The sequence below is a fragment of the Dermacentor andersoni genome, chromosome 7 (genome assembly GCF_023375885.2).
Source record: "Dermacentor andersoni chromosome 7, qqDerAnde1_hic_scaffold, whole genome shotgun sequence".
In the NCBI taxonomy this organism is placed as follows: Eukaryota; Metazoa; Arthropoda; class Arachnida; order Ixodida; family Ixodidae; genus Dermacentor; species Dermacentor andersoni.
The window spans coordinates 29,604,034-29,616,956 of NC_092820.1; the positions used below are offsets into that span (position 1 = coordinate 29,604,034).

At 44.9% G+C, this 12,923-nt stretch overlaps 1 protein-coding gene across 3 annotated transcripts in view; it reads left to right on the forward strand.

The window, feature by feature from the left end:
• The window catches only part of Adck1 (aarF domain containing kinase 1), a 119,663-nt gene that overhangs the window by 3,898 nt on the left and 102,842 nt on the right, over positions 1-12,923 (forward strand). For 2 of the 3 annotated variants that reach the window (XM_055073116.2, XM_050182231.3), the window contains exon 2: positions 12,557-12,697. In XM_055073116.2, the coding sequence (XP_054929091.1) occupies positions 12,569-12,697 (129 nt within the window). In that variant the 5' untranslated portion in view covers positions 12,557-12,568. Of the gene's footprint in view, positions 1-2,580; positions 2,712-12,556; positions 12,698-12,923 lie in introns of all 3 variants that reach the window. The other variant, XM_055073115.2, reaches the window with a different exon arrangement.

The following is a 12,923-nucleotide window of genomic DNA, read 5'->3' on the forward strand; positions in this document are numbered from 1 at the left end:
GTACCAACTCCAAACTCTGGTGTCATACTCAGATCACAGACCATTTTCCAATATTCATCTCTTTTCAGGCCGAAATACCTCCGTCAGAGCCTTGCTACCTTCCCACCAATTTTGACCGAGATAGTGAACACTATAACAAATACTTATTGGTCTGTAATTAACTCCCTGCATGATCCCGTTCAAGCTCTTAAAAATTTTTGTTCCATCTTTCTAGAAACCATTCGTGCTAACAAAACTACAGTTAGATGCAGGAAACATTTTGTTTCCTAGTAATCCTTGGGTGACAAAAGGTTTGCCGACTACGATGAGAAAAGAAAACCTATACAAAAAGACTAAAAGGAAACCTTTTAATGTACACTTGGTGGCACATCATAAAAATTGTTGTAACATTCTTAATAACTTGCTAAAGAAGTCTAAATGACGGTACTATTATGAAAATGAATTTGCAAAACACAACAATCCCAAAAAACAATGGCAACTTCTCAACACACTCATGAACAACAGTAATTACTGATTCTTCTAGCATAGCAAATAGTTTCAGTGATATACTTCTATAGCATATACAGCAGTCGTCGTATGACCACTACTTATACCATTTATTGCTGCAATCATTATTTTTTACTCTTTCCCGTAACAGTAGATGAGGTTAGCTCTGTGGTATTAGCTCTAAAGAATACTAACCCTGGCTCAGATAACAGTTCTGTATTTCATCTAAAACTTGTTGCACCACTTATTGCTGATACACATTGCATTATAATTAATATTTTTAGATGTGGTATTTTTCACACTTTGCTTGAAAGGGCTAAGATTATTCCTGTACATAAAAAAGGTGATAAAACAGAGGTGTTTAACTATCCTCTTATTTCTATTCTCTCGTCAGTTAGTAAAGTTGTGAAGTTATTTTGTCAGCGCCTAAATATTTACTTTAACAAATTTACTTTGTTGCAATCTTCTCCATTTGGTTTTCACGCTGGCAGTTTGACGAACTTAGCTATACTATCCCTAACCGACTACATTCGTCACTCGATTGATACGGGTGACTCCATTGGCTCGGTATTTTTGGACTTCACTAAAGCTTTTGATACGATTAGTCTTAACATACTTTTTTACGAAGCTAGAGGCCCTGGGAATTACCGGTCCAGTACTGAAGCTCCTGAAAAGTTACCTGCATGATGGAGAACTGTTTTTTCTGGAAGTACTTATTTCGATACTAAAGTTATTAATCAAGGTGTACCACAAGGCTCCATACTGGGTCCCTTACAATTCTCCATTTATATTAGTGATTTACCCACGTGTCATAAATCTGCACATTGTGTACTTATGCAGACGATACTACTATCTCCTTGTTGTGACTAATTTTTAACAACCTTAATCCTTAAACTAAACTATGAGCTTGAACATATTGTTGCATGGTGTTCTTCCAATTATTTAATTATCAATCGTACCAAACTCAATTCGTGATTTTCCGTTCTAACCAAAGAATACTACCTGGCATGCCTGAGATAACTCTAGATAGTTATCACATTCCCGCCTCCGACTGTGTATCATTTTTGGGCATCAAATTAGATTCTAATCTTAAGTTTTCTCAACACATTGCCTTCAGTAAGCAAAAGTGTACCATCGGTATTAGAGCATTAATCAAATCAAGAGCATATTTTTCCAAAGATGCGTTGTTAGCATTATAGTTTGCTTTGATTCACAGTCACATTAATTACAGCATTGTTTCCTGGGGAAACGCATATTACTGTCATATCTCATCTATTGAGCACTTACAAAACCAAGCAATACGCATTATCACTAACAGTGGGTTTTTCACGAGTGCTGCTCTATTACTTCGTGAAAATAACATTCTTGTTGTAATGAACCTGTTCAACTATCATCTAATAATTATGTTTTATAAGTTACCTACTTACTGAACAGCTTTCATATGAATTCATTGATTCCAGGTACCTCATCAATAATAATACTACCTGGTTTGCATGTAACCCCAATTTTCTACTGATCATGGTTCCAGCTATGAAAAAATGGCACCATCATTCACTGCTAGAAAACTGTAGAATGGTTTACCCAACACCATTAAATCTTCATCCTTTGATGCATTCAGTCATGCCCTTAAGCCCTTTTACATATATATCAGTTTACATCATTCATTACACTACATTTGCCATTTGTATGTATTGACAGTTTTTTTATGCGCTATAGGCTTGCATATTGACAATTGTTTTCGTTTATTTAATTTTTCGATGTATTTTCATGATTGTGTTTTTTTTACCTAGCTTGCTCACCTTTCATATGTCTCTCTATTATTATTAACTGAGGGTCCCGTTGCAGTCCTTGACTTTGGGACCCTCGTCTGTATATTGTCTCTTTCCCATTCATTGTATGTAAATAATAAACTGAAACTGAATATTGATACAGAACAGCCAGCACAGTGTGGCTGGATTGAAGAGGAGGAAGACGACCTGGTCCCAATTGGTATAGGGTGGCCACCTTGGCCACTGTAGGCCTACGTGTAAATATATTCTAAATAGCCTTGTGCATTATACCTTCATGCCCATTACTAACTGACCGTGGCCGTAGCTTCTCTCAGCAGTCGTCGAAGACATCCTCCACTCCTGCTCGACAAAGCACAAATTCAGCACATCATACCACCCACAGACCAACGGCCTCACGGAGTGCCTCAACAGGGCCATCACTGGCATGCTTTCGAAGTACGTTGTGGCTGACCAGCACCACTGGGATTTTTATTTACCATATGTGACGTTTGCATATATATCATTGCATCACGACACCGCGGGCTATTCACCATTCTAACTCCTATACAGCCGAGAACCCGCATTGCCTTTGGACACCTTGCTGCCCTTACCCGCACATTCTGCACACTGAATATGCCCACGACGCGATTGCTCGCGTGAACCACACGCGACAGCTCGCCCGCACCCATCTGGAGGCCTCACAGGCACATCAGAGACGCCTCTATGATTGCCACCATCGTGACGTGCACTTTTCTCCGGGTTCTCTGGTGCTTCTGTAGTCACCCATCCACCGTGTGGGTCTTGCTGACAAGCTGCTGTCGTGTTACACTGGTCCATATCATGTGGTGCAACAAGTGAGCGATGTCGCATATGAAATCCTCGCCGACCCCTCATCACTGTCAGCAACAATTGACATCGTTCACATAGCGAGACTAAAGCTCTACCACACACCTTTCAACACGGATGTGTGGCTTAAGTACTGGGAAGGTGCTGCCGGGGGTGATGATACAGAACAGCCGCCACAGTGTGGCTGGACTGAAGGGGAGGAAGACTATGGGGCCCCAATTGATATAGGGCCACCATCTTGGCCACTGTTGTTTGCCTGCGTGTAAATATATTGTAAATAGCCTTGTGCATCAGCCACACGTAACATTATTGTTAACCTTGTCCAGCGTATATTGACTTCCTCTGCATCCACGAATGGCCTTTTAAACTAACAATACCTCCCACACTGCAAATCGCTGGCTTTGGCAATGTGGCTCCAATGTGGCCCAAGTTCACTGCATGAGTACGTTCACATTAGTACTCAGTCGTCTTGGATGGCCTCCTGCCAGCTATTTTTGCCTGCACTACCCCAATAAACCAGAAATTATTAATTTACCAAATCAGCTGTCAAAGCATTGTCTGCACTGGGTGGCTTGAAGATGCATTGAAAATGTGTCCAGCCAGCCAAACTTTCATGATATCCTTGGATGAACTGGAACTTGAAGTCATCCCAGTTTGGAATCACTGAAAGCTGACTGTCCAAAAACCTTTTGTGAATGGTCTGCAAGGTGTCCTTTATTAAAGGAATTGTGGCACATATTATCCAAGTTGTAACAACAAGATTACACGTTTCTTGTACATGGAGGGAGGACACTTAAAAGGAAGTTTTAGGGCTAACTCCAATTTTCCCATTCAAACAAACACGTGTAAACGCAGAAATCTTTAATGAGATGACTGCTGAACTGCTTTGAATTTGAGAGAGGAAGCTAGCTATTAGCAAATCTAGGAACCAGAACTTAGACTTAAAACTTCAATTGTTATATGAAAATGCCTGAAAATTGATGTTGAGAAAAAAATACAAGTACTCTGAGCGAAAAGAGCTTTCACCATTCTGCATCTGTTAGAGCATGCAAAGTACACTAATGTGATACGTTGATTGACAGCTTGCGTGATATGGTTCCAATGTTTACGAGGGTTTTGCAAAAGTATGACAAATTAGAGTTATACTTTGAATAGGTATATAATGCATGGATTTCATCTGCCTTTTTGTACAGTTAGGTGGAGATTACAGAATTCTGATGTCGGTTTTTATTGTTGAGTTTCAGATTTGTAAATTTGATACTTGAGTTTTCTGAAAGTTTGAAATTTTCAAGAAGTTTTCTATAAAGTATATATGGCACAAATTGAAAATGAAATTTCTACAATTACTAGAGTCTTAACTTTTCCTTTTAAATGCAACAAACCCCAGTATAGGTACAGTGGTTGTCCAGAAAATCAATTTTCTTGTTTCCCTCTCATTTAGATAGGAGCTTGCGAGCTACAGCTTTCTCTTCGTGTGTGCGTTGGGAAACATGAGATGCTTTAGTCTGGTGCATACTAAATTTTATCTTGTAACGTCATACCTGACATCGACATTATTGTGACATCATGACACGGAGCAAAATTGGCTTTCATCGTCTTGCACTAAGGCTAGATATGATCATGTTGCTCATTAAAAAAAATGGAAAAGAAGACTGCTGCGCACGCTTGTTCAGGGCTGTGCACACGTGGCTTCTGCAGCGATTACAATGGCACCTGATGGGTACGGAAGATGAAATGGGATCTCGGAAATGGGTGTCGCAGCAAGTTGTTTAGTGTGACATTTGCCAGTACCTTTTCTATGGTTTAGAGGGTTCGGAGTTTCTCCCAGCACAAAAAAAGTGACAGGAAATGTGTAAGTACAACATTGAAGAACGTTTTGCAACATTTTTTTTTTTTTTGGCATTGTTTCCACGCATGTTTTCATACTGCTGTCTTCCTGCCTTAAAGAAGTACTGACTGAAAATCTTTGTCTCACTTTAATTTATTTACTTTATAGCTGTCTGTTTTGTTATGCCTTGTTTAACGGCTGATGGAACATTCGTTAAACAGGGTTAAATTGGATTTGTTAAGCACTGGGGTATAGGAACAGTTGTCGCTACATGGTGATATAGGAATTGTTGCGAGGCTGGTTACTCAAACCTTGACCGGCGTTACTGCTGGGTAGCGTGGCATTGTCGGCAGGCTGCAGGCATGCGGTAGACCATGGTGACCAGGCAGGGGCGAGAGGATTTCTAGTGCGAAACTTGCACTGTTTATTCCGTGTTTGGTGAAGGATATAAAAGAAGAGAATAATAATAAAAATGCATTCCGGGGCCGCTTACATCGTAGGCGAGATTTTATTCACATCAACGTCTCGTGACATGTACTGAGTCCGGTGGGTGATGGGCGGCTGCTCCCTCTTTCCTAGGCGACGTTGCACGTGCTTGCCTCCACTGGCGGCAACCCGTGTGTCCAGTTTGGTTCGTGGAAAGGAGTCTCCCCTTGAGTCGCACAGTTTGTGGAAGGCGGCCCTCCCTCTTGTCATGCACACACACAAAGCGGCCCGTATTCACTGTGGGGCGCCCGCCAGACTGGCAACCACTCGAGACATCCATAGCAAATTAGGGATCCATGCTCCGTTTTGATTAGGCATGGTCTTTCGATCATCCTTGTTGCACAGGGTGTTACACGCCAATCGGAACAGCATCTCCGGCGGGGGAGGAAGATCCCGATGCGTAGGGCCCAGCAGCCACTGGGCGAGAGATCGGCGTTTCAGCAGCGGAATTTCCCTCCGCGGTGACGAACCCTTGGTTCGTAGCCTGTAGATTCCCTGAAGTCGTTCATCAGTCCTCGTGGCGCTCTTGTATGCCTTTTCTCCCTGGTCCAATCCGGTGAAACGGGACTTGCAAACTGGTCTCGCAACTTTTCATCTCCTGTTTGGGCAAGCAATCACTCCAGAACAGTGCTGCACCCACAACCACAAAGCAAGCGAGCACAAGGCCACCCTTCCCCAAAACACACCAGGCTTTACAAAAAAAAAGAAAGAAAACCCGCTACTGCTTTCCCATCCCTTTCGCATGTCCTTCCCTCCTAAACACTAAAAACAGCCATTTCTTGAAAGGGTTAAGACGTGGTTACTAAAATCAGCTAACAATAAACTACAACTTCGCAATAATAAAAAAAATATGTATGAAAAAAAAATACCAACGTAAAAATGATACGGAAACCAGAGTGAGCATGAGGCTTTCGCTACTCTAGGGGCAATGACTCAGACCGTCGGCATTGCCATTAAGTTTACCCTTCTTGTAGTGAATATCGAAGGTGTACTTTTGAAGAGCCAAGCTCCAGTGGAAAAGATGGCCATTTTTTGTAGACATGGACTGCAGCCATGGGAGGGGACAGTGGTCCGTCTCTATGGTAAACCTTGAACCAGCAATCTAGCAACCAGCAAGCTAGCTTCTGCACTGTATGCTTCCTCACGAACTGAAAGCTTTCCACTGGCGTACGGTACGGGGTGTTAATTTTCGTCCTCTCTTTTTTGACAAAACACCACCCCCATACCCCGGTCGCTGGCATCACATTGAAGAATGAATGGCTTAGAGTAGTCGGGTGCGTTCAACACTGACCGACTCGTTAGTGCTTTCTTCAGCATACTAAAAGCCTTTTCTTTTGCGTCATCCCACTTTACTGTTTGTGCTTCTGTTTTTCTGAGAGCATCTGTTAAAGAACTTGCAATCTCAGAATAACGCGGGACATATCTTTGGTGATAACCTTCCAAACCAAGAAATGACCTGATGTCCCGCTTGGTGCGTGGTTGTGGGAAGTTGTCTGTTGCAGGCAGTTTCACCTCTGAAGGCCGACAATGGCCTTGCCCTATTACATAACCTAGATAAGCTACCTCCGCGAGCCTCAATTGGCACTAGGGAACCTGTAGTTAAGTTGGCCTCTCGTGACGACAAAACACGGTTCGCAGGTGTTGCATATGGTCCGCCCATGATGAAAAAAAGATTGCTGTGTCATCGAGATACTGAAGTGCAAAGTCCTCCATTCCTCGTAGCACATGGTCCATAAGGCTAGAGAAACAATAGGGAGCATTCTTGAAACCAAAGCTCGGGACTTACGGCCAAAAGGTTCCCATTGGGGAAATAAACGCCGCAAGCCAGCTTGCCCTCTCGGTCAACGGAACCTGTCAGTACCCTCTGACTAAATCGAGTGTAGAGATGAAATTAGCACTGCTCACTCTCTCAAGCCTTTCCTCAATGTGCGGTATGGGATATGTCTGGTCCTTCGTGATTAAATTGAGCCTGCGGTAGTCGATACACGGTCTTGGCTCCTTTCTAGGTACCTCGGCCAAGATAAGAGGTGAAGTATAATCACTCTCTCCTGGCTCGATTACACCCAGCTCTAACATCTTGTTTATTTCAGCGGCCATGACTTCACGTTGAAAAGGTGAAACTTGATAAGCTTTGGAACGTACTGGGTTCGATGAAGTTAACTCGATATCGTGAACGATCGCAGTAGTCCTGTCTGGTGTGTCCGAAAATACGCCTTTAAATCCAAACACGAGTTCCCTCAGTTCAGCCCTTTGATTGGAATTCAACCCCGCTTGCTCTACTAGCTTGTCAATGGTCTCGTGAATGTGTTTTGCCCCCGTTATTGATGTTAACTCCGGAAAGTCGACAGGCGTCTCCTCAGGTTGGTTAACGGACATGTTCACAATGGCCTCCCTCTGCTCGTAGGGTTTAACTAGATTGCTGTGGTACACTTGTGGTGTCCTTCGTTTTCCCGGTACCATGAGTAGGTAGTTTGTATAAGATAATTTCTTAATTATGTCAAACGGTCCTTCCCATTGAACCTGTAGTTTGTTTTTCAATGAAGGTTTCAGAATCATTACCTTTTCCCCAACTTCAAAGCGTTGCATTCGAGCTGTCCTGTAATAATAATGCTTAGCATTGCTTTGGGCCTTGCACCTTTCCTGCCCTGCCAATTCTTGAAATGTGTGCAGTCGGTCTAACAGCTCTAGCATGTATGCCACAACCGAAGGTTTTGCTTGCCCGGCCTTCCCAGACTTCTCGAACAATGCGAAGAGAGGACCGAAGGCAGCGGCCGTAAACGAGCTCCGAAGGTGAAAAACCTGTTGGCTCGTGCAGTGCAGTTCGAAGCGAGAACATTGCTGCAGGGAAGCAAACCTCCCAATCGGGTTTGTGCTCATAACAAAGGGCTCGCAAAAGCCGTTTCATGACTGAGTGGACTTTCTGTACCATGTTTGACTGCAGGTGGTACACTGAGCTATGAATAATTTTAATGCCACACATTTCGAGAAACGTCGAGGTCAGTGCACTCGTAGAGACGGATCCTTGATCTGACTGGATTTCTGCGGGAAACCCCACTCGCGCGAAGATAGGCAGAAGCGCATTGATGATCTCCACCGAGCTTAGTTCTTTGAGGGGCACTGCCTCTGGGAATTTCATTGCAGGGCATAGTACAGTGAGAATAAGCCGATAGCCGGGCTGCGTTGCAGGAAGTGGTCCTACTGTGTTTATTATGAGCCTGTGAAACGGCTCCATAATAATGGGAACAAGTCTCATTGGCGCTTTAGCCTTATCTCCAGGCTTGTCTATGCGCTGACATGTGTCACAGCTTCTCACGAATGCTTCCACTTCCCGAAAGCAGCCGGGCCAGTAAAATTCCTGCAGTAAGCGGTCCTTTGTTTTCCGAGTGCCCAGTTGTCCTGTCCAAAAGCCCCCGTGGACCAGATGCAGGAGCTGCTTACGATTGGGATACGGCACCACGAGTTGGTCGAATTGCACCCCCTTTCGACTGGCGTACTTTCTATAGAGGATGGCTCCCCTCTTGAGGAACTTTATGTTCTGCTTGGCCACACCTTTTGCGTCTGGCATTAGGTTCTGCAAGGTGGAATCTTTTTCCTGTTCCGCAATAAATGTGGCAGGGCTTACCTTCAATAACTTCTGCATTCTTCCTCTCAAGGCATTTCAGGCTGCGGCGCTTTCCTGACCTCTTCATTAGTTAGTGTACTTTCTGCAATATCCTCTATAGGGCTGTCCTGTTTGGTGCTGGTTGACGAATCCTCCATCAAACCTGTTTCCTCCACCACTGGACATTCATACTCTGCCTTGACCGCGAGCGCCCTTCACCTCACTAAACCCGATACCCCTGCGTCGCAGCAAATCCTCGGATTTGTTAGAAAAAAAATATCGATACTGCGGTGGGAGAGGTGCGGAGACGGCGGCTTCAGTGTCCAGTACTCCAAAAGGGCCTTCGACGCGAATCTTTGCCACAGGGAGACTAACACTGAAGGTTTCCACGGCTTGCCTTATCCAAGCACATTCTCCCGTCAACTGGCCTTCCTCTACCCTGTGACTGCCGAGTCGCGAAGCACCTGACACGGTTTGCCTTTTACCATGAGGTCTCGAATGTATGGTTCTAGCAATTTCAGATTTTCCTCGTTACTACTTAGTGACATCAACACTATTTTGCTATTTTTGCACCCCACGGGGATATGCCCCGTTTGCTGGCAGTTGTAGCAAACTACTGGTTTCTTTGCCTTGAAAGCTTTTTTCTTTTGCCTTTCTGCCCTCTGTACGGGTGACTCCTCCTTTCTCTTGCTGTTCTCGTCCCTATTTTTCATTGAATCTGACCTTTCCTTGGATTTATACTAACTCGACTTTGACCATCGCTCTGGCTTGTCAGGTCTGTATTTATTCATCTCCTTCTTAGGAGCATCTTTGCCTTCAAACGCATGGCGAGTTACATACTCCTCAGCGAGATCGGCCGCTCTCGTGATAGTGTCCACGCCTGGCCGATCTTGAACCCAATACTTGATGTTTTCTGGCAGAAGAACTGTTCTAATGCAATGCATTGCATTGTCTTTTCGGCATCGCCGAGTGCACCCTCTTCTCTGAGCCATTCTTTCAGGTTTACCTCCAAGGTGTATGCGAAATCTGAGTATGACTCACTCTTGGTCTTCTTGACCTCCCTGAATTTTCGCCTGAATGCTTCTGCTGATAATATATACTTTTTAAGCAGACTCACTTCGACTTTATCGAAGTCCTCTGCTTCTTCTTTCCCCATGTGGGCAATGATATCAACTACCTCATGTGGCAGCAACGTAAGCAACCGTTGCAGCCACTTGTTTCTCGCAAATTTTGCCTTCTCACATGCGCGCTCAAACTGCACCAGAAAAAGACCTATGTCCCCTCCTACTGCACAGGATGCCATCAAGTCTGTCATTCTGTGCTCGCTTTCTCGTGCCCCTGTGCTAGGTATTTCAGTATTTTGAGCCTTCAGAAGCTCAATATCTAGGCACCTCATTTCGAGTGTGTCGTGTGCAACACGGTCGCGCTCTTCTTTGGCCTCACGTGCTGCCTGCTCGTGCTCTTCTTTTTCTTCTAGGCGCTTACACTCTTCCTCCTTATGTGCAGTGCTCTGTAGGCATTCCTTCAGTTTGTCGTCGTCTGCCCCGATCGCTTCGATCGCCTCTATAATCTCCAGCTTTCTCTTCGGTTCGGCAATTCGGAGGCCAAACTCTGGCCAAATTAAACAACTCCGGCTTCTTTAGTGCTTTCAAGTTCATGGCTGCCCTTAGTGCTGCCAACTCTTCACTCTATAACAACCTCGACGTACTCAAAACTTCCGTCAACGAAAAAGAAAAATCACTGCCTTGTACTTCCCCAAAAAATATGTAAAGCTAAGTGATATCTCAGTGAAGAAAAGCCGTGCACTCACCATATGCAGTCATGAATCCTGACACCTTCCTTCCGAAGTTGTCACCAGGACAAAGAGGAGACGATCTCTTAGGTATCATCCAAAGTGGGGGCCTTCAGTGTAGTGTATCCCCCCACTGCCAACCATTTGTTACGACACCAGTTAGTCAAACCTTGACCGGCGTTACTGCTGGGTAGTGTGGCGTTGTCGGCATGCTGCAGGCATCCGGTAGACCATGGTGACCAGGCAGGGGCGAGAGGATTTCTAGTGCGAAACTTGCACTGTTTATTCGACGTTTGGTGAAGGATATAAAAGAAGAGAATAATAATAAAAATGCATTCTGGGGCCGCTTACATCGTAGGCGAGATTTTGTTCATGTCACGTGACATGTACTGAGTCCGGTGGGTGATGGGTGGCTGCTCCCTCTCTCCTAGGTGACGTTGTACGTGCTTGCCTCTACTGGTGGCAACCCGTGGGTCCAGTTTGGTTCGCGGAAAGGAGTCTCCCCTTGAGTCGCACAGTTCGTGGAAGGCGGCCCTCCCTCTTGTCATGCACACACACAAAGGAGCCCGTATTCACTGTGGGGCACCCGCCAGACTGGCAACCACTCAAGACACCCATAGCAAATTAGGGATCCATGCTCCGTTTCGATTAGGCGTGGTCTTTCGATCAACCTTTTTGCACAGGGTGTTACACGCCAGTCGGAACAAAATGCAGAGTGTGTTGACACTGGAGTCTGGAGGGGGGGAGCAGGGAGGGCCAGATACAACATGACTAGTGTTGCAGAGACAGAGGAAGCAAAGGATTCAGAAGCGCTTGGCCAGCTTGAAGAATCCCAAGCAATGGTGGTGCCATCTCTCCATCTAACCTCGGAAGTGTGCATTGTCAAGGGCAATAAAATAGCGTGGATGCTGGGAACATTCACAGTGTATACGTTTATTCTCAAGTTAGCAATGGTGTTTGCCTATCTTGCACTCTGCCCTGTCTTTTGCGCTATTTTATACCTGACTTTTTGTAACACTGTCGACCCAGTAACTACACTAGGGCATCTCAATTCCTTGAGAGTGCAACCATTAATTATGCCACCTTTCAGTATGACCAGCTCAAAATGGACACTAAGTGCAGTCTGGCTTCGTGGTGTAAAAGAAGGAGACTATTCACATCACCAAAATTATGTGGTGGTCTTGGGTTGCCATGTACCACTGATGCTTATATACACATGCACACACACTATGACCTTGCTGCTAAAGACCAGTGCCATTCCACACTACACAGGACAAGACGGGAGAGCAGGCTCCCCTGCATTTCCGACACGCGCACAATTGAAAGGAGGCAGCTTTTGGCAACACAGTCACTGTCTGGGCTTCAACCATTACATTGGGCTGACAGGCGAGCTCAAGAGTTTGTGTTACCACCTCCATTTTTCATTGACGTGAATAGTCTTTTTAACATCTGAAGCCATGCTGCACTTTGTGCATGTTTTGATTGAGTTTCACAAGGGCGCTGTAATTATTTCTAGCTCTCTTAAGGATTTGAGGCTTCGTACCATGATTATGGAGTTCACAACTGCATCAAAAGCAAACAAAAAAGAGAGCGGAACATAATATTTTTGTGTCAGTACCTCTTTAACGATGTGCCTATCACATTCCACTGCTTGCTGCGTTGCCGTAGGCTGTCGCAATGTTTTGCAAGAGTTTACCCTGACACTTAATTCTTACCTTTTTCTTTTGTGGCTGCTTCTTGGGGTCCAGCTGCGTCCAGCCATGTTGCGTCGGTTCTTTCAAGTGGGTGCCCTGGCTGGCACCACTGGTGCCACCTATCTGGCACTGCGCAACAACCAGTGGGATGTCTCCAACATCGGCATTGTGCGCTTTGGACGCGCTGCAGCCACGGTGAGTGGACTTGTCATGGGCCAGGAAGCTTACATAGCTTTGAGGGTATAGTGCTATTGTAAGCCGGTCATGTGATGCGTGCGGCAGATAACCAGTGTTCTGTTGTAGCTGCAGAATGTGGACTACTGGAAGAGAGTCGCAGTCGAGGAAGGCAGAGGAATCGGCGGTGTGAGGAAATACATAAATTTAAATAAATTTACTTGAAGTCTGGGATTTTATGTGCCGA